The 22,232-nt window shown below is 45.5% G+C and overlaps 1 protein-coding gene across 1 annotated transcript; it reads right to left on the bottom strand.

Moving 5' to 3' along the window:
* Positions 1-7,556: 7,556 nt before the first annotated feature.
* On the bottom strand, positions 7,557-21,986 carry fam53b (family with sequence similarity 53 member B). The gene is made up of 5 exons (XM_062378357.1): positions 21,832-21,986; positions 15,089-15,320; positions 14,228-14,282; positions 12,178-12,941; positions 7,557-8,651 (listed from the first exon to the last, which is right to left on the bottom strand). The coding sequence occupies exons 2-5, from the start codon at positions 15,176-15,178 to the stop codon at positions 8,304-8,306; spliced, it is 1,257 nt and encodes a 418-aa protein (XP_062234341.1). The 5' UTR covers positions 15,179-15,320; positions 21,832-21,986; the 3' UTR covers positions 7,557-8,303.
* Between the last annotated feature and the right edge of the window lie 246 nt (positions 21,987-22,232).

The following is a 22,232-nucleotide window of genomic DNA, read 5'->3' as shown; positions in this document are numbered from 1 at the left end:
AGAGATGATAAATGCAGAACTCTTCCGAGTATGATGGATGACGCCGGCGCTCGGGCTCGTGTTTCTCCCTCTGTAAACAAACTGAAACAAGCGCTCCATCATCAGAGCGGAGAATCACACATTTACCGAGCGCTCTATCTTTATTTACTCGCCTGCGAGCCGCCTCTGTCGGGGGGACGTCCTGCTGCAGTCACATTGTAAATTCCCGCTCATTAGACGCCGGGACCCACATTCACTCCAGTGTCTGATAAAATGACGTGGGTAAAAGAAGAAAGGAAAAAAAAAAAAGAATTGGTTCTGGGACTTGTGTGTGTGCCAGCTGGATCGGTGAGGCCTCTGGAAGTGGGGCGTAAAAAACAAACGATTCTCCGACGCTGCCCCCGAGGTTTCAGTGTACCAAATAGATTCATCAAGAACAAAAGCCCATTGCCAAGTGATTCATCGAGGTCTTTCTGGTTCACTTCACCATTAGCTGACACAAGCTTGAATGTTATTGGGCAATTAAAGGTAATGAAATGCTATGAAGTATTGTGAAACGAGCGGCGGCAGCACTGCTCCCATTTCAGATTTGGAAATACATTTTAATACACACGGGGAATACGCGAGCACCTGGCAACCGGTGTTTCTAACAGCTCGCACTTTGCGTCTCTGCCCATCGGACTTTAACGAAGCCATGACACGTGCATTTTTACGACTCTCGGGTGAATTCACTTGGCTTTTCCCTCTGTTGGTTTTCTCTCTCCTCCGGTTCATTTAAGTGCAGTCGCTCTGGAGGATATAGGCCACGCTTTTCAACACCTCCACTCGGGGCTGGGCTCGTCATCGGCAAACACACACACACACACACACACACACACACACACACACACACACACACACACACACACACACATGCCTTCAGAGGAAGCCGGGTGTCAACCACACCTCTCAGGCCAGGGCCCGAGGTCGTCAGCCCTTTTTCCTCACAAGTTGCAAATTAGCAGCAGTTTGCCTCGGCGATCAGTAAACACTGATATGTTCCCCCCGCAGGGCAGCACATTGATTCCTCCCCTTGCAAGATTACCTTTCACATAATAGAGATGACCTCTTTTTTCAGGAGACGTGTCTGGGCACGTATGACCTCACCGCTGCTGGGGACCCTATCGACAGATTGAATACACTGTTCGATCGACTGACTGACTGCAGCTGTTGCTCACTCTCCAGTTGCGGCCCTTTTGGAACCTTTGCATCCAAACGTACACCGGAGTGTCACGATGTGTAACGTGACCGCAGTTAACCTTGCTGTTGACATGCATCAAGTGTGCTCGCTCAAGTAAACACAGTCAGTCTGAGGAGATTAGCCGCTCTAATCACTTCAGGCAGCCCAGTCAACAGGAACAGTTTGCAGGGAAACATTGTAATGGCTGCTTTAAGTCATTTATCAAATAAAAAAAAGCCAATTAATTTGATAGAGAGTCATTCCAAAACCGTACAAGTACTTAATACTCTGAGGAACATGTCTTCAGCAAACCTACGATCACGGCTGGTCACTGTTTCCCATCAATATAAAGTAGTTGAAGGATGACAGATGCGACTCTGGGAGTTTGAAAAAAGAAACAATCGTGTGTGTATTTGAGCTGTCATTTCAAAGCCTGAACAATAAATTGCAATCAATAATTAGTGGTGAATCACTTTTGTTTCTCAGAAACCTTGATGCAACTTTTAGAATCCGGTTTTGCATTCAAACCAAAACACAGTTATAACTGCCTGCAAGAATGTCCCCAAGTCTTCTCTTCTTCCTCCCTTCTTTCTTCTCTTCTTTTCTCTTCTGTTTCTATAAACTTCAAGTCATTAAGCTGATGATCTCATTTTCCTCATTGCATGACTGACACCTCAGGGATGCAAAGGCCCTGTACACCATGTGTCAGTCAGGAGGAGGAGGAGGAGGAGAATGAGGCTCTTTGTTAGATGTGTGCCGCTCACACTCTCCTTACTGCACAAAGTTTGTAACTGAATCCAAGAAAGTTGTGATTGATTTCAAAAACAGAATCAGTGGCCTTTGATTCTGAAACTAATTGGGGTTTTTTACCTTCCCCAAGGAAATGATCACCCCTGACTGTTTGTTTGTTTTTGTCATATAAAATACTGGAGATATTACCATGAAGCCTGGTGGGAGGACACAATATGGGTCAGGGAAGAAACCCGAACATTTTGGTGCAGATCCAAGATTTATATTTCCAGTTTCCCAGAGAATAATTCATGGATCTAGACGGGGAAAAAAATCTGGCACGTTTAGGTGCATGATTTCTCTAAGTGTGTGTAATTTGGTCCAGCTTGATTGAATTTAAGGGCCAGTTGGGCCTTGGCGGACGTATGCGCTCTGCTAAGTGCCATTCAGGTTTTATTTGCTGGAATGATTAAAATCCTAGGACCCTTGAGATCATTCTAGATCTTTACAGAGTAGACTCCACACACACAGACGTACACACGCTGCTGGAGAGTGTGTGTTTCTATGTCATCTGTTTGGGTTCCACTCCGCTCGCATGGCACGCACACTGCCGCTCTTGTAACGCACCTGCACCGACCCACCTTTAACAACTGCCAGCTGTGTGTTACCTTGAACTTTTCGTCTCGCTCGTTTGGCTCTTCCTGTTTGACAGGAAGCGGCGGGGTCAGCTGACCAGACAACGCCGCACACCTGCAGGCCCTGAATGCACCGTTATGCCTGGAAACATGCGCTTGTTTTGACAGCAGCCAGTTTTTGGTTCCCCTCCCTTCAGTGCACGTGTGTGTCTGTGTGTGTGTGTGTGTGCATGCGGAGGCCTCTTTACCCGCTAAGCCACATGGTTTCCCCACATGTCATCACTCTCCTTCCCTTATGGGCAGCCACTCTGTGGCGTGGGCGTGCTCATGGGCTGCAGGACGGGGTTTGGATGGCGAGGGCCTGACTTTCCTCCTTCTACTCGTCGCACCCCACCCAGCCCCCAGCCCCCACCCCCCTCACTCCGAACACCCCCGACCCCTCCCTGCCAGTCTGAGTGCAATCTGAGAAGCGCCTCGGTTCACACACAGAGCTCTATGTACTCTGCTGACATGGTCAAAGCCGTCACAGGCCCCCTCCAGGGACGCGACCCCTGCTCAACCGCCCGCTAAAAAGCCTGCGAGTCTTTGCCCCCCCCAGACACAAAGCGTGACCCCCGTGATGTCATAGCCCGAGCGCACGTGTGTATGTACAATCCGGGGGGGGGGCGGGAGGGTGGTCGTATGTCACCGTGCAGTGTAAACGAACTGTCTCGCTCTGCGAAAAGGTCTGAAGGCTTGGAGCTGACCTCCATTTTTTAAAGCTGTCTCTCTCTCTCTCTCTCTCTCTCTCTGCTCCAGCTCTCTGCCCTGAGGGTGTCCAGTTGCGTCTTGTAAAAGCCGAAGGATTCGAGCCGGAGCGCTCACACCTCCGGTCCCACAAACGCTTACTGTCACTTTCCACGACTATTCTTACGTGAGAAGTCTTGTGCGACCTCGATGCTTCTCTTCTGTGTGGGTGCAGACATAACACTGACTCAACTGTTACCAGCTTGTACCTCACTCACACACACACACACACACACACTCTGTAATTGGTCGTGCATCAATCTAGCAAAGTGTGGTGGTGAAATGATACACAACAACATACCTACACAACGAGCTCGACTGGAAATGTCTGGGTGGTGCTGCTCCATTGCTTTTCACCCTGACGTCATTCGAGATGCCAAGCGGAGGTAGAGCGCCAACAATCAGCTTCGTGATGCACACGGTTTGATTTTGTTTATATTGACACACATTTGATTTGGTCAAATGGAACATAACTCACAAACCTAAAATATAAATGAAATTATATAGGAAAAATAAAGTAATCATAACAATAGTGCCCCACCTTATATGTTGTTCAACAATCCACTTGTGAAATCACATTTACTTTCACTAGATTTGTCCGATGTCCCAATATTTAGAAAGTGAAAAATCGGCACCAAAACTCTGACACACATCACTTAACCAAATTTTTGAAGTGATGTCCTCTCCGTCTTGTATTTTTTGCGTAATCCTACTAACTAAAAAAACAAGACTCAAACAACAACAAAAATATCAACGAAATAACGCAAAGGAATCTGTGTCTATATAATCTTTAACCTACCATTAAAGCCTCTGACACATCTGCACTGACTGTGGCTCATCTGACGAGACCGTGAATAACCTTCGGTGACAGTTCTCAAGTGACCCGCCGCCACCCTGTTGTGCTGTCGGGGCTGGGTGGGGGGTTGTGGTCACTGGGCACGGCGTGTCCCATCTTGTTGTGCCGCTATCTTCTCCCCGAACACAGCCTCCTTTCACTTCTGTCACTCCACTGATTAAAGGCCAGGGGCCCCTCGGTGTGTCGCGCCGCCACACAGACGCTTCTGCATCGTTACTGTTTGGCCTTTTCCTCCTGGACTCATTACGCGAAAGAAAGAACGAAGGGCCCTGACTGGTGCACAGAGGAGGCCGGTGCATGTGTCTGACAGAGTGTAAATATGACCTCACTGAGCAAGCACACAGATTCTCATGCAGCAGTGATCCAATCCATCACAGGAATATGCTCTGGCCTTGTAGGCGGGTCGAACGCCACAGTCATGCTCCGTGTGATATTTGAGCATCTGGGTCTGCAAGTTTACGAGGTGGCGTGCTTCCCTCAGAGACACCTCACGCTCTCAAAGAATCACAAGCATTGTCGCAAGTCGCTGAGATAGTGGTATGCACTGTTGGATCAGTGATCCTGGAGGTTTTTTCTCAGGCCTCAGAGTTGAGCGGGGGGGGGGGGGGGGGAGCAAACGAACGCAGCAGCAGCAGCAGCAGCAGTAACCCTGACACATGGCCCACATTCACAGCCGCCTCCCACGTCACTGTGCTCCTCAGAGAAAGAGACCCTTTTGTTTCCCGGCGCAGGGGCGGGAGCGAGGTCTCTGGGGTAAACCGCCGCTCGGCTCCACCACTCCACCCGCCATCAAAAACACACAAAAAGAGAAAGAAAGAAAGAAAGGGACCGGACTTCCCACCCCTGCCCGGCGTCCTCCCTGCCCACTCGCCGCTTCAGCACACAAACACAGGCTCGTCAGTTGTACCATTACTACGCTTGGGATTGTCTTTTCCTGCTACTTAATTGGGTCAGTCCATACTGATGCATTAAAGACGTCTTCAACAATGACCTTGCTGTTGATGCGTGTGCTCGGCTCATAGCAGCAGCGGGAAGAACTCTTCCTTTCAGACTCTTCACTTCAGTGAAAGTAGAAAAGTGACCAGGCAAGAAAACTTCCTGAAACCTCGGAAAGATGTTCTCAAAAGTATCAAAAGTAGAAGTTCTCGCACTGAGAGACCCTGTAAGTGCTGTGTTATAATGTATTTGTGTATAATCGATTTTTTACATGATTATTATCACTGATCAACAAGTAAGAATATGTTTAGTAGCTTAAAAACATTATTAGAAGTTCTCAAGTAAAGTAGATATACCTCAATGTGATGGATTTCAAATTTTATTTTATATTTCAAATTTGGGGATAATGGCTGCTTTATTTTTATGATCATTATTGAATAAAAATGTCATAATCAATAAAGAAAATAAATGGATTTAAACTCTCCAATAAAAAATACATAATTGATTGAAAATGTTTACATTTATTCTATAAAATGTCAGCATTCACTTAATGATTTTTAAATCTAATGACATATGCTTCATTGAACCTCTGTAAATATCTGACATTTAAAAAGTGTGGGTCACCTCTCATTTGCTTTTAGAGCCTTAATTAAGACAAAAGATGGAAATGAAAATTGGCATCACTCTTTCCTCCCTTTTGTTTGTTGAGGTGAGACATGACGAGACAGACCGAGCTATAACGGGTGAGAAGAATTAGGCTGTAAAGAAATAAGACTTGGCTTCACTTTGCCGAACCAGGGAGAAGCTGCTGGTGACCTCAGCCTCGTGGTTCCACCGAGCGGCTGTTCAGCTCTACACAACTCACCACGCAACGTCCCTCACCTGCCAACAGCTGCAGGTGCTGCTGCCGTGCACCTGGTTACACTTTAACATTTGCAGCAGCTCCCCTGTCAAACCGGGCTGGAGGTGATCTTCAGACAACGTGAAGAGGTTTGTCTCTTTTCTGTCATTTTGAGCAGAGAACTCAACAAGTCCAAACAAAGACAGTGTCCACAGCTCGTTTCATAACTGCTGATCATGCACGCACAGGGTTCACTGCTGGTTTTACACCACAGAGCTTCTTGAGCCCCTTCACCTCCAGTAAGAATCTTTTAAGGCAATCGCTTTTCAGCGTCTACGTCCATTTTTCACATCCAGAGTTCACCAGAGTTCAGATGCAGCCACATGGCTCCTCCCAGCTGTGGTTCTGCAGAGCGTGACACTTCTCGTGCACTCTCATCGTGGGCACCGTAACAAATAACCTGAGCCGATCCCTGTGTGTCTCGACTTCGGCTTCACAGCCAGCGGCAGGGGGATCAGCTGACTTTGGGTTTCTTAGTGAGGGTTCAGGATTCAAGGCCTTTAGTTTTTCTTAATTCTTCAAGAAAAACAAAACAGCTGCATACGAGACCTTCAACTTCATTAATGCTCTAAGAGACAGAATGTTTTGCAGCCTCAGGTGGAGCGTCTGGAAACCCTGTGCCCTTAATGCGTCATTCTCACTCGTACTCAGTCGTTGGGACACTCATTTGCATATTGCATTAAACTAGCCTCACCAGAAGCTTCACTGATTGTAGCAACATTCCATCCATCCAGTTTCTACACCACTTATCCTTAAAGGGCCCAAGCATATATACATTTTATTTTTCTGAATGTCTAAATGTGTTTGTTGTTGTTGTACAAAAAAATGAATTTCAGTGACACCATTTCCCCTTTAAACCGAGATAAGTTGTATGTGGAGTTGGTGGTGAAATGAGAAAAGGGTCCGGCGTTGCACTGGTTGACTTTAAGATGACTCGTGTCGCTTTGTTTTTATGTACCATGACCGTGGGATGCTTTTGTTTTTTGTGCCATGTGCATAATCACTGTGTGTCGATATTTAGCGAGGGTCAATAACCGCTCTACTACTACTACTGGGTACTGGTCAATGCCGCTTTGGCAGATGTTGAAGTATCCAATGGACATGTAGACCAGTGCTTTTCACACAAAGTCAAATCCAGTAACAGACACCAGGACAGTGCAACTCTTATTTAATGAAGGAGTATGACTGTGTTCGATGTTTGAAGAAGACTTAAACACCCACTGTAGTCAGTGCTGATACCATAATGTGGACCAGAAACTTAACAGTGCCCGATGTGTTTTTTATAATCTGGACATTAACATATTTGACTAGTAAGTATATAATTATATTCTGAACCTCACATATTCAACCACTAACAGATAAAGACATTCATCCAAATCCCTGTCCAGTGTATTTAAAGTGTGAACTACACACTCACATCTTTTGTGTGACTCCATACGCAGCTCTGAACGCATGTTAGGATACATTGAGGTGTTGACATTCCAAACATAGTGAGTAAGACGCTGAAACCACAAATGACACATTTAAAACTTGTGTTTATTTGTATAGAAATATGCTCATGTTTTACATAACTTTGGAGTTACAAATTGTAAAAAGAAGGAATATTAACGCTATTAGCATCTCAAAGTTTCTCTCACACAAAACGGGAGCCTAGATCTCACAGAGAAAGCCTGATGTTACGGTGTGAAATGTTAAGCTCTTGAAATAAACTATACTGGGGACGTGACGGGGGCTTTGCTAGCAGTAGCTCTTGGAAGATGTCTCCTCGTCAGTCCATCATGTACCCTCGTACTAGTGAAGGACGTCGGGGACACCCTTTCTAGTGCAGAGAATTTGTACAAACCTGCTGTGAATTCTCTCCAGACGTAGTACAGTGAAGGTAATCAGGCTTATGGAGAAATGTTAAAGACCCCAGTCTCTGAGCCAACATTAATTCAACAGTTTCATATTCATCAGTTCTGTACTGTTCACCAGAACCCAACGTCCTGACTTCCTTGTTCTCCTGAGACACAGTTGAGTTACTGCACAGTGAGGGGGGGGGGGGGGGGGGGCGGCGTCTGACGACAGCAAGGCCCCAAAAATAGTCCTTTATCCCAAAAGGCTTCTGCTCAATCTCTACTTAAGAAAATAGACAAGTGCTGGATCTGCATTCGTTTTTCCACTCGCGTTGTCCTTAAGACTATCAGTACTGTTCACTGTACCATCTGGTGATAAACTTTCAGTCCCCTAAATTAGCTTCCCCCATGAGGAAGGCAGCGCAGCTCAGTTCCTCTCAATTTGCTCAATGTCGAGCTCGCCTCCGAGCTGGTACATGTCCTTCCTCATGCTGCACAGCTCCGCCCACAGAGGCTCATTGTCCTTCCCGTTGGTCGTTCCCGGTGTTACATCCCCGCAGTCTGTGGAGTTCCACTCCACTTCCTCAATCGTGGGGTCCGACGGCAGGTTCCGGGTTGTCTCACCCTCTTTGGTCTCAGGCGGACAACCATTTGCCTGCGAGCTGTCGAACCTTTGCTGGGCGCTGCTCATGAGGGTGGGGGGGCCCTGGCTGGACACACAGCTGTCTTCGCCTGTGATTCCGGGGCAGCTAAGGCTGTGGAAATTCCGAAGTTTCTGTGGAAAGACAGAAAGGTTGTGTTTTTATTTTAGAAGCATCAAATTGATGTTCTCAAGGAAACAAAGATACACTAAAAACAAATAAATCTTTGGTCCATCTACGGAGGTGAAGTATTTGGTGATGAAATCAAGAACATTTCCTTCATCCTCAACAATGACCCATAACCAACCAGCACACAAAACTCAGAACTAGAGGCGCGCAGCCATCTTGTGAAAACAATCTACTGCATTCATATAGTATGTTGTTGAAGTCAGAGCTGGACACTGGGTAACAACCGCTACAATATAAAAAGGCAATGAAATTGAAGGGTTTTAATTTTAGCCTGTACTACAAACTGGAGCAACTGGTGGTTGGATGAGTGAGGCTCTGTGATCCGAGGTCCGACGGGAAGCCGAGGCAGCAAGTGGCCAGACCCCCGGAGGGCACACATCAGTAATGTCAGCCGTTTCTGGTTCTGCTGGCCTTTCACTGGCAGCGCACAAAGAACACATACATCTGTGGAGCCCAGAAACTTCCATAGGCAAATCCACATGTGCCAGCACTGCTGCAGGCAAGTTCAGCGACAGCTGTGTGTGCTGGAGGATGAGGCTTTATGACAGAGGCTTATCCAATCTATACAACTAATGTGGAGAAGGCAGGACAGCTGCCTCATGCCTGGCTGCAGCGGCGTTCGGCCAGAGGGACACAGGAGAATAGGGCCTCTGTGAAAACCTCCTGTCACTTGTGTGCTTATGTAATACTTAACAGGCATGGGACTGTTGGGGGGGCCAAGCCCAGTTTATATGGCTGCAACTAATCAACACTTTTTTTGATAGGGGCGGCTGTAGCTGAGGGGTAGAGCGGACGTCTTCCAACCAGTTCGATCCCAGTCTTCCCCATCTGCATACCGAAGTGTCCTTGGGCACAATGCTGAGCCCCGAATGACCCCTTCTAAATGTTGAGTGACCCAATTGGAAGTCTCTTTAGATAAAAGACAAGTAATGATTCGGGAAGCTGTTTAATTCATGAAATAGGAGCTCATCAAATTCAACCTGCTCAGTGTAAATAATCCAATTAAAGAAAATCCCATCAAATACAAGATTAATATTTGATAAAAAAAACTCTACAAACCAAGTGTAGCTGCGGCTGTTGACATTAGCTAAGTTAACATATTGTGAACTGGACAAATTGAAAGCTAAGTAAATGGGTCGCTAAAGTAAATACAATTCATCCTGTGAGGAACATAAATGTCTGTTTCCAATATTCTCGCTCAAAATCACAGACACTGAACTCGCTGTGTCTCTAGAGAAGCCAGAGGATCTAGAAAGTAGAAATACATAATGCTTAAATGTCCATGAACTCTAACTGTTGAGGTATTTCAGTCAAGACCAAAAAGTGAAGCTAAAAAACATCAAGATTCAGCTAATAATAAAGAGATACAAGACAAGTTGTGAAAACGGCAGATCCCACGAATGTTCAAGATTTGATAAATCACTCGAAACACTAACTTGATTATCTGTTGGTCCACTAATCATTTCAGATCTGCGCTACAATAATATTCACACGGTTGCACTCAGTCGTGAGTAAGGCTGGAGGTGAGGGTGTAAAGTTATGATCCACATTTGCAGCCGGACCGCAGTGAGAAAAGTCTCCACACCGGGCAGCACTACATCAAAAAGGGGCCCTGCTGTTTTTCTTGGCTCCGCTCGAGCGGGTGCATTTTGTCAGCAGCATGGTGGCTTCACATCGAGGCCTTCTGCGTTTAGACTTCACTGTTATCAGTCGAGATATCTGGCCCCGCACCATGGGAGCAAAACGATAAGGATGCCAGAGAACTCTGGAACCTTGGCACTGATATCTGCTCCACCATGTAAAGCTCTGACGATTGTCCTCACGAAAACTTTCTGTGCTCTAACTTAGTGTTTATCGTGTCCACTTTGCGGTCTACTGTAACCCCCCCCACCCCCCACCCCCCACCCAAGTGAAATGGAGAGAGGAGCAGAAGGTCTCATCCATACTGACCTTGACTCTCCGTCAATACAAGCTGATCAATAGCTCATGAGGCCCCCAATTGTGGCAGCGATCCACCCACTGAGCTGAATTTACAGAAATCAATATCTCTTTACCCAACACGCATCTCTCCTGCGCGGCGATCTATAAGCCCTGCCACAGCTGCTCTGCTTCCTGACATTGGCAGAGCCACGCCGAGGGTAGCAATTTCTCGCTGGGTAAGCTACACCGCTGTGGCGTGGAGATGGGAGGACGCTCCGGAGACACACTCAGCACTGTGACCAGTCTAAGGTGACTTTGAATGCCGATAGGCTGACGTGTCCGAAGCACGATAAAGCCATAGAGCCGAGTGCAAAACGATTTATCACAACTTAACATCTCCAGAGTCAGTTGAGAGAAGTTTAAGAACATCTTCAATCGGACAAAATCGAAGAAATATTCAAGGAAATGAAAAATATTCAAGCTGCTTTCTAATGCAAAAAATTAAAGTGTCTTCATCCTGAGCCGAAAACCAACATCACAGCAGTCCTATCTTGATACAGGAACATAGAACATTGTCCACAAACAGCAGGGAAAATCCACTGCTAACAATCTCTGCACCCTCTGTAAAAATATTGTCGGTTGCCTCGCCTAAGGCTCTTTGCTCCACACTGACCTCATCCCTGTTTGGAGCGTGTGTCTGGCGTCTCCCTGTCATGTCACAGCAGCGCTGTTGTTAAGTTACTGCTGAACTCCGGGTGACTTTCTCAAAGGGTCCAAGTCCAACTCAGTGTTTATGATCCAGCCGGTGCTGGTGTGAAACTTACCATCTGTGTCTGTGTGCTGGGGCAAGGAGACAAACGGCTGCTGGGATGAGCAGATGATAGAGACTCGTCTGTTGCAAAGTGGTCAACTTCAATGAGTGGATTAGATCAGACCAATGGTTTCATCAGATCTTTTATTTTTTTTATTAACTTGAATTCAACCAGTCCACTGAATGGCATCTTGTTTCCTACTTTAATCTTTATCAAGGAACGAAACCCCAAAACAAGCCTACTTCGCCCAATGCTCTGCATGTGAAAACACTGTGTCACTTAACGGAATGCGGCCCAGACCTCCATGAATGAACGATCGCCATCGTTTTCTGACAGTGTCTGCAGAGGCACTTTGATGTGCGCTGAGGGAGAACAGACACAATGGTGTGCCCTTGGTTGGAAGCATTTGTTTATCCAACATGGACTAGGCAAATTGCCCCAACAACAGAGCATAACCAGCTAATGTCAGTGAGACTGATGGACCTAGCCGAGCATCCAGCAGGCCTGACCATTTCCTGAGGGTCTTGTCCCGCACTCTGGAGGACACAAGATGACTGTGGCACGTTTCAACTAGCAATTGCTTCTGCTAAATTACAAGACATGCTCAAGTGCCACATTGATTATCCGGTTGAACAACATCTAGTGATGTTAAGCAGGATATGTGTTTTATAACAAACATAGATTCGCAGTGTTTCTTGCTGTATGATCTGTTTTGCAAGTGAAATTTCTAAACACCAACCTGGGTCATCTTTGCCAGATCCAGTGAAGGCCTCTGTTTGTGTGTGTCAGCTGGTCTCCTGCGCTTCACACCGATCTTCTTGTCATTGAGGACACAGGGCTGTGAGCGACTGCGAGGGAGACCCCCCTGTCCACCACGACGCTCCAGCTCTGGAGTTGAGTCCGGGGAACTGAGTGGAGAGGGTCCACGGGGCTCGGGGAGGCAGATCTGTTCATGAGAGAGGTAGAGGGACTGCACTGGGGGCTCTGGGGACAGGGGCATGGAGGAGGATGGTGTCAGACCAGTGAAAGCTGAGGGGCAGGGGAGACCCTGGGAGAAGCAGGGCAGCTCCAGGGCGTTGGAGCGTGCCGGCAGGCTGAAGCTGGAGCTACGCTGCATGGCTGGGAAGCCGAGCTGCACGTTGCCAACAATGTTGCGCTGAACGCTGCCGCCGCTGTGGCACCTCCTCTTCTCCACTGTCGTCCACACGCGAGAGCCCTGAGGGCGCCAGGTAGAACGGCAACCACCGAGCTCATCTGAGCAAGACAGGGACCGGCACTGCCGCTTGCTGGGAGGAGCTGTCGAGTGTGACGCTGCGGCCTCAGTCAGGCTAAGGTCCTGCAGCAAGCTGCTGATTGTGCTTGAAGTGGAGCCGACATCCCACTCCCAGTGGGTGGAACTCTTGTGCACCTCAGGCAGGACATCCCACAGGCTCTCCAGGCTGGTTCCTACTGGCCTCTGCTGTATAGCACAGCTATGACCCACCTCATGCCACCGACTGGTCTCTGCAATGAAAAAAAACGCTACATTGATTCACTTGGTTTTCAGTCAGAAATATTTTTTTTGTTTATCCAACAAAATGTTCAAAAGAATAATAACCCACACCAGTTAAATTGCTTTAACACTTAACATATCTTCCTGACGTTTCCCAGAGGCAACGTGCACTGTAGCTGACCTCAACATCCATGACACTGGATGTTCTAGGCCTGACCAGTGTCCCAGCATGTGCACGATTCATTGACAGAACTCACTGACTTCTTTGTGTAATTGGAACTAAAAATAAATCACATCTTTCAGGTTCTGCTTTACTGTCACAATCTGTAAACTGATTGGAGATGGGATCGAAGCTCAATGTCTAATTTACTTGATATGATGGCTTGCATCTCAATAACCCGTCATAAACACTCGGACTTCATTAATCGTCTTGTTCCTCATTGCTCTACAAGAGTTCTGTATCAGAGCAGCTGGCTACCCGCCATTGCTGATCGTCTCAGTGCCAGCACCATGGTTACCGTGCCAGGAAAGCACCTGTTATTGCCACAACAGAAGTTCGTTGAATTGCTGAATGGATCGGCCAAGTGAACTGATCAGTCAACTCTGAGTCACCGAACAACGAGGCCTCAGCCCATTCCTGGTATGCAAAATGTCTATTTTCTCTCTACTGGAGATAAAAACCCGAAAATGCCACGTACAGTACACAGAGAGGACGAGGAACAAAGGGCAGTGTTAACAACACCTACTGGTGCTGCTGTGTTCTCTGCCAGCGTTTCACGCACAGTGCCAAGTTACTGTGAGGACACAATGCAGTTTAATCTGTATTCTGGCTGTTCCTCCTACTGCAAGGTAAATCAAGGATATGTTCCTTTGTAGCCATAACCCAATTTTCCATACAAGGACATCATTTCCACACTGTACTGAAACATGCCATAAGATCCCAGGCAAGGAAAGTCGCTGACACATAATCATTAACGCTCGTTGGCACAGGCACCTGTCAAGCCAGCTTCACATAATGCCATGTGACCATCATCCAGATTCAGCCGAGACAGTCTTCTGCCAATCATTTCTCTGAAATGATGCAATATAACGTGGCCCCATCCAAATCGCTGCTTTCCTGACTAAACACCTGACAATTGTGAAGGTATTTATCGGCATATTGATAGTGATGGTGTAGCGCTTGTGAGAAATGACAAAATATACTGTGAGATTGGACTCACCATTTTTTTTTTTTGAATGATCCATATTGTCTTTACATGTGTGAGTGGGTATGTGGTATGCAGAGTTTGACACTTACCCATGAGTCCACAAGAGAAAAGTGCCGTCCCCTGGCTCATGGTCTGTGCCTGGAACTGTGGAAAGGTCAAAAGAAGGATAAGGTCAGCTCACCGAAAAAAACAGAAACTCAGGATAAGCTTTCAAAATACAATTTTAAAGTCAACTGTACTGCTGGTGCTAAGACTGTATGTTGTGGCAGGGTTTTTGCGTTTGCTAAGCAATGCGGACCAAATGCAACAAAGAGGGAGTTCCACCATAAATGCCTCTGATTGACGCGGAGCATGATGACTTCATTTCACGTGGCTGAGTGGGCAAATTCAGCCCATATTCATGGGGGAATTTTCACTGTGTCCAGGCTGAAAGAGGAATCTATTGCATGGATTCTGATTAGAAAATGAGTCAGAGCTGCTCAGCCAGATAGGACTGAAATACTCCATTGTTATTTTGATTGAGATAAATGTAAGATGGAGGATTCAAAACCAGAGGACATATGCCCTGGTGATAAAGAGTTGGCAGCTATTATGATGCAATTATCTGTAATTGCAAAAAATACAATCATTTATTCCAATGTGACAACATCCAGATCGTTCTTTAGAGATCACTTCCTGAGGAAACACCACAAATTTGACTCCAGGGAAGGCTGAAGTCAAATTTCAACTATGATTGAAGTTGACAAAATGGGAAAATATAATGTAGAGCTATAAAACTTTTGAGGAGTGGTCGGTGGCTGGTAATGATTTCCTGATTTAGAGCAGCACCTTGTTGTTTTTCCTTCTTGACAAGGGCAGTTGAGGCCTGTTGGCAGCGCTTCTTATAAAAACAAAATGACACATTTCACACAGAAAAAAACTTCTTATACAAGCAGAAAATAAACTCTCACCGAGCCCAAATCGGTCGTTTTGGATCTTACATCGTCGGCCCCCTTCTTTTCCAGTGTTTTCTTGTAAATGATCACCATGGCAACACACATCCTTGTCCCAGGTCATTCCAGTGAGGGGAAGAATAGATGGAAGCCATCTTGACGGGCATGGTGTGAGCAGGACGGTTTCTCATAAGCTTAAGACAGCAACTCTCGGCTCCTCCAGGAATGTGCTTCACTCCTCAGCCCAATCCTGAGCAGACACACAAAGATGAGCACAGGATTAGAATTCAGTACATTTCTGACATTCTGTCGACCATACTGTATAAGCAGAGAACTATCTGGCTTGATTGGGGGAACAGATCCCCTGGTTGGAGGCTCTGAACCGTGTGATGATTCAAAGAGTTATTCTGAAAATGTTGTGGCGTGCTCCTTCGTGGAAGGTGGCAGCCGGATTCACAACAATTATAAATAGTAGTCACTGAGCTCCCAAACTTTCACACAGCCCACAGATGGGTATTTGATACTGAGATAAAAACCTGAACTCACAAACACACGCAGCACTCAATCCTTTTTGAATCCCTCGACACTTAACACATCAGCAACCTGTTTAAAATCCTTAAAAAGCAAAAGATACACATTAGAAATTCCAGGGAGGCCTGTGGCTCAACAAAGTACTTTAATTATCAAGTAAGCCAGCAAACATTCCCAGCAAACCCAGCCCAAGGTGAGGCGCTGCCATACGGTGGGCTGCGAGTTGAAACTACCCTGCTTTTTCACTTCCACATGGTCTCTCCTGTGTCACCAAAAGTGGAACTCTATACCTTGTTTTTCTCTTGCGTGTCCAAGTGGAGTATTATCAGTCATCTGAGAGAACGCGTTTCCTCTAAGTGTTCCACACTGGAGCACACAGTGAGGAATAGAGCAAAGTCAAAGTTGTGTAAGTGAATCCTCAGGGGCTGGCTGGGAATAGCTGACCTTGCGGTTATCAAAACAACCCTCCTCACATTAGTGCTGCACCACAATTACAGTAAAACAGCTGATTAGCCACAGATGTAAATCTATATCATCATCACCGACGTTTTTTTACTACAGTCTTACCTGAGTAAACGAGTAAACCTTTATTTACACATGCATGTTTGAAAACTCGCAGGTACAATGTGCTTTGTACATAGACACTTAAAGACAAAGCAAACAAAACCATACTATAAAGATAGGTCGTGATGGGTTTTTAGAAGTTTCTTAAAAGTCTAAAAATTCAGCAAAGTTGATTAAATGGTGAAGATGGTTTCAGAGGGCTGGACTAAAACAACAAGGTGGCAGTCACCTTTGGTTTTGCAGTTGGAGCGAAGGGCAGATAAAGGGCAGAGATTTGAGGATCAGAGAGGCCAAATGAGGAAAGAGGAGATGAGAAATGTAACTGAAAGCAAGGTCATGTAGTGGCTTATATGGAATCAACTGCATCCTGTTTATTACAACATTTAAAGGATGGAGGGATTTTAGCTACATTTCCTTGTAGAGAAAAACAAGACTAGACAAGCTTAGTTACATGACGGTCAAAAGTCTTATACTAATCAAAGATGGACACATGACTCAGCAATAAAACCGATTCTTCAAAGCAGTTGAACAAATGCTCCAGAGGCATTTACAGTTAGAAGAGGAATGGTCCAAGCTTCAACCCCTGAGGGACTCCACACAGCATGGGATCTGAAGAGGACTCATGACTGTTGATACAAGCATTCAAATATTTGTCGGTCAAATAAGAATGACACCAGTTCAAAGTTGTACCAGCAATGGCTCCCCCCCCATGTCAGTTAGGGGACTTAAACAACGATAAAATGCCTGCAAGGTCAGAGAGTCTGTTTGAATGACAGAACAACTACTGGAGAAAAAAAATTAGAGGGGATACAAAAAGAGACGGTGTACGTGAAACAAAAGAGCACTCTGTGCAGAAGATGAGACACCGTGGGAAACAAAAGAGGCAACATCAGAGGTTGTGGTTGGTGGGAGTGTGTGTGTGTGTGTGCGTGTGTGTGTGTGTGTGTGTGTGTGCAGGGGGCAGCATCACAAGACAAGAGCGAGCTGACATACTGGAGGTGGTGTTTGCATTCAGCATATGATTTTCATTACCAACACTTATCACATGAGGAAAACAGCTTTACACATGAGGATGTTTTTAGCCCAGTTCCTCAAGCAGATCAGTTCGATGACGTCTGGCAGATTTAACCTATGGCCTCTGTGACTAGAAAAGTACAAATCAAAGCTTGGAGCAAGACTAGGTCAGGCCAGCTTACGCTGTGCGTGACCATTTACCACACAGATCTGTGCTTTGCTGCAGAGATAACTCGGGACTTGCTTGGTGAGAGGAAACTCTTGTTTATATATTGCCCTAAATGGCTCGCTGATGGATGCACATGGCATTGGCACAGAAAGAAAAAGCCTCGCCCACAGAAATTAAATTGGCAAAAACAAAAAAAAGCTCTTTAACATGATGTTTACCCAAAAAAGGACATTAAGTGATGTTTTCCTTCCCTAGAAATATTGAAAAATGTCTAAGTGTAGCCTGACATTCTGAACTTTAAACTGTAAACATCATCTATTACTTTCAGTTGCAGAAAACTGCGATTTATCATCCTTCTTGTACTGCACTACATTTTTATCCCATAAATCTGATCTGAGCACTTTAAATGGGTGAGGTTTATAACATCATTATAAACATTCCTCGGCTCCATGACACAAGTCTTACACACAATTATAAAAGTCTAACCTTGCCCCACAGCCTTTGAAAGGCATTCAAACTCGTGAGTGGTTGGGCATAGGAAACATGTTGAGAAGCGCTGGCAAAGGGCAGTTTACTTTTCCTTGTACAGTCAAACCTGTAAACCGAATGCAGGACGCAATACAAGGCATGGTTTCCAGTGCTTAATGGATACACCCAATGCGCTGAACTCAAACTGCATGAACTGCTTTGTAAAATGGGGATTAAGTTAGAATCTGTTAAATTAGGCATCTAGAATTTCTGCCCAAAGGGTACCACTCCCACTGTGGCGTCAAAAACCTGAATCCACCTCCATGACGGGGCCCCCATTATCAGGAATCAGTTGGAGTGTCTATGCTTCTGCAGCCCGATAGCTCTTTATCTGGGCTGGAGCAGCAGCCACCATGACAACTGAGAAGTCTAATCTCTGAGTAGGGGAAGAGAGTCGGAGGACGCTTCCATCACATGCAACATGGCTGCTGACAAAGTAACAGTGGCATTGCGGTGACAGAGGCCTTCCTTAAAGACAACAATAACTCTGCATTGGACAAGCTGATGAGACTCCACGCTTCCTTTGTGGTTACCACAAGCCTTTCAACCAGCGCTACTTTGGCATGTCAGAAACGGCAAGCTATAGCACGGCCTAGATAAGGCGAGAGAGTGAACCGCAAAGACGATTGGTTCAAGTAAGGCAGATGCCTGCTATGGTCTGCTCAGTTTCCAAAAGCCTGAACAAACCCCGCTGTAAATTCTACAAAATACCAGACATTGCAATGTAATGCTGTAAAGGGCACTTTTATAAGACTCCTTAAATTATTGTCCACTCCAAAAAAGAAATGCAAACTGTCAGCTTAGACTTTACAATAAGCATCCAAACTGTGGTCATCCATGAAAGCCCTGTTTACCAATTAGAGCAGCTTTTCCATACATTGCTCAGACTGTAATCCCATGAGTTAGGTCAACATTGCATAAAGATTTGGCAGCTTTGCGTCTGACTGACAATTAGAGCTAATGCTAATCTATTTTACAGCACTGGTGCGACAGCTGCTAGAAATTAGTTTGATATCATTGTTGCACCTTGTATAAGCTACTGAATAACATAATTTGTTAATAATTCACAAGATATCTCGTTTTAGCTTCATCACATCTTTCAAAAAACGTTTCTAGTAATTATTGTGTGTTAATTCATACAAAACATAAATAAAATGTTAGATTGAATTTTCAGGCATTCTCCTTTAGCATTCCTGCATGCACGGCAGTTGGATCTGCATCCTGCCCTCAACAATCCCAGGATTGTGGTCATCTCTGTAATCTGAGCATTTGCTGAGCCACTGAGACGACCCAACTTGAAACCTAACTGAGGGATTTGTTCTGCTCTTCATCACCATACTGCTTGTGCAAGGAACTTTAGCTGTCCTATTCCACGAAAAAATAAAAGATGCCCTGGGAGAAAATAAGCATGTTCCTAAAAAGGTTGTTTCTCCAACCTGTTCGCTCTGACGGCCAAGTTCCTAGAGTTGCATGGATTGAGCAAAATCTATACTTGGACTCAGGCCCATTTTAGTAGTTTCTCATGTCTAAACTGATATTTGTGTCATAAAAAGGGAGCCAGACATGCAGGGAACATTAAGACAGAATAATTGAATGAAAAATTGGCAAACCATCTCTGCCTTTTCTGCTGCACCGTGCATCATTTTCACTATGAAAATTCAAGATTATTGAAGCCCCCAGACTTAAAGCGTTGTCATTAATTAGGTGCCACAAAGGGCAGGTGCCACAAAGTTTTGCTACGGCTGATTGACTGAAAAGAAATTTATGGAACTCATTGTCCAGTGCAGGCTACTAGCCCACAGCTGTCCCCCCCGTGCACATAGAAATTAGGCTATGTCAAACAGGAGGCACACACAACATCTAAAGCAGTGAGTGAATAGTCAGAAATGAGCATGGCTGGGAGGCTTCAATAGTAGTTATCAGGCTCAGTTGAGGGCCTGGGGTACAGCCAATGTCTCACAAGCATGCAGCTGCCCACTTACCATAAACACAAAGGCTCAGCATGGCTATGCATGGCAGCCAAGGAGGCCTACGTTTTAAAGCAGGCCTGCTGTTTAATTATCTCATACATAATCACTTGCACTGTATATATTTGTCCAGAACAAGAGCTTTTTTTGAGCTCTGTAATCGAGGCTTTCAACAAACCTGTCCAAGTTGGAGAGAAATGTGGTCCACTTGAATGCTAAATCTCACAGAGTCTCTTAATTACAAAGGATTGAAGACACAACATCCTTCTACTTCCATTGCAAAACAAAATTGCATGTGAGTAGTCCCAGAAAATAATAAGTTGCATCCACAAGAAGCATCTCTAGGAGTTTTTAATCAAAATTGGCATTGGAGGGACTGAGAACTCTTGGTTTTGCATGCAGGAATTTATCCATCCCCCACTCTGCATGTTCACTGACCATATATCCATGACCCAACACAGGGGAAAACCTGGAACAAAATTTCTTCCATGCAAGAGTTTGAACAACGTCACAACAGCAGTATGACACAACACAGGATCTCAGATAACCCTAAAATGTGTCCAAATATTGTCTGTAATATAAACACGGAAGGAGGACTCATCTGCAAGCTGTGATAGGAAGCCTCTTTTGTACTTGGGCTAAAACCATTCAACAGTTTTTCAGATGAGCTTGCCAGCCCTCCAGGTGGATGCCTCTCTCGGTTTCAGAAGAGCGGGCCCTGAAAACTGAGCTTGTCCAAGTAACCAGCACAAACAGTCCCTTAAACCCCTTTTTCCAAAATCCCTCATGAAAGGGAAATGAGTTTGGCAAAGAAATTGGTGTGACGGGAGCTCACAGAATGTTACACGCAGGCTACAGAGCAAACAGGATTTTGAACTCGAGAGAAAGGCCACAAGCTACTGATGAGAAAATATGAAAAGTACATCCTCGAAACAAGCTCAGCGATGCATTTGTACATTGACACGAGAGCCTGGGATTTACCCAACTTATAGTTTAACGCGCGTTCAAGCCAATTATGAACTTAAGCAGTCGTAGTCACGGCCATGGGACACCGAGGAGTTCAGGTTTAACAAGGTTTATGCCTGAATTGCAGAATCTGTTGGATTGTGTGTCAGCCGGCCCTGTGTCTTCATACCTGAGGGGAAGGTTGGCTTGATAAAAGATAAGACAACAACATTCCTCTAAACTGAAACACACACACGTCAAGAGGGGTCTGAGCCCTAAATGACACTGCCACCAAATCAGGCGGTGTCAGGCATCAAAAAAATAAAAAGGTATTCTATTTACATGATTTAAAAAACCGCACAACAACTTTTTGCACGAGTCAAAACCCAATTTGCACTTCCAGGCTTTTAGCCAATTCACATGAAAGGTCTCTGATCCGAGGATGGTGGTTCCTGATTGGAACATTCAGTCACTTTTTAATTAGCTAATATGATTGAGTTTATATTTACAGTCAGATGTCAAAGAGGCAAAGAATACGTTTTGTTTCTCACACCAAGAAAAGAAATGGAGGAAACTGACATACTGGCATTTACCACACAGGATATATTTTTTAAACCTGAGTATATGTATGGACATGTTTAAGGATATTGAAACTATTACCCCCCCCCCCTGCAGCATTTCACCACATTGAGCCTTTACTGTGCTACTGAATGGCAGCAAAGACTTTATAACGAGGAGAAAGAAGCAGATAACAATCACTTTAAGCAGCGTTTATGAAGTAATAACAACCTCAGCCTAGACAAAAGGGAAACAGCTAATCCACCACACATAGGGAAAAGTTGCTAACTCACAGGAGCTGTGTGTGATCTCCATGCAGAGTTGTGTCTGGACACTCGTAATAACACATGTCACCATTGAAAACCACTGTTAATGCAGAGGCACCCACTTTCCCAGCAGAGGACTAGCCACAGCTCCCAAGTTAGCTTAGCGCACAAAGTTAGTATTGGTGTCAAAAGAAACAACTTCAGGAAACTCCAACTCACACGCATGACGGTGAGCTCCTCGGTGGGCTTCAGGGTGTGTGGGCCATGTTTGAGGGGAGTCTCAGCAGAGAGGGGGAACAACAGGGCGACGGGCAGGAAGTGAAGCGGCCACGGCTCCTCTCGTCCTGCTCCAGGCTCCATCTGCAAAAATACAACATGAGCCCAGCGCACTAATGAGCCTGGGAGGGCACACAGCCCCGCTCACAGGGGCGGACACCGACTCTTCACTCGTACAACCCACTGAACCCCAAAGTGTAATGTCCCCCTGTAACAACCATCGGACTTACTATAACTTTTTGTTATACTCATGTTTAGTTTTAAGTGTTCAGAAGCAGCATACTCATATCTATGGTACTTGTTCAACAGTGCGCACCACCCCCCTGCTCCTGTGACTAGTGGTC

This window comes from Platichthys flesus, chromosome 20 (genome assembly GCF_949316205.1).
Source record: "Platichthys flesus chromosome 20, fPlaFle2.1, whole genome shotgun sequence".
NCBI classification, from domain to species: Eukaryota; Metazoa; Chordata; class Actinopteri; order Pleuronectiformes; family Pleuronectidae; genus Platichthys; species Platichthys flesus.
The sequence above is the reverse complement of the archived record's forward strand: the minus strand, read 5'-3'. Positions and strand labels throughout refer to the sequence as shown.

Bases quoted from the DNA above. Each gene is read 5' to 3' on its own strand.
- fam53b (XM_062378357.1), bottom strand. From the start codon at position 15,178: ATGTGTGTTGCCATGGTGATCATTTACAAGAAAACACTGGAAAAGAAG. The intron at 14,283-15,088 runs GTGAGAGTTTAT...ACCTTTCCACAG, and splicing joins AAACGACCGATTTGGGCTCG to TTCCAGGCACAGACCATGAG. The intron at 12,942-14,227 runs GTAAGTGTCAAA...TTTTCATTGCAG, and splicing joins TTTCTCTTGTGGACTCATGG to AGACCAGTCGGTGGCATGAG.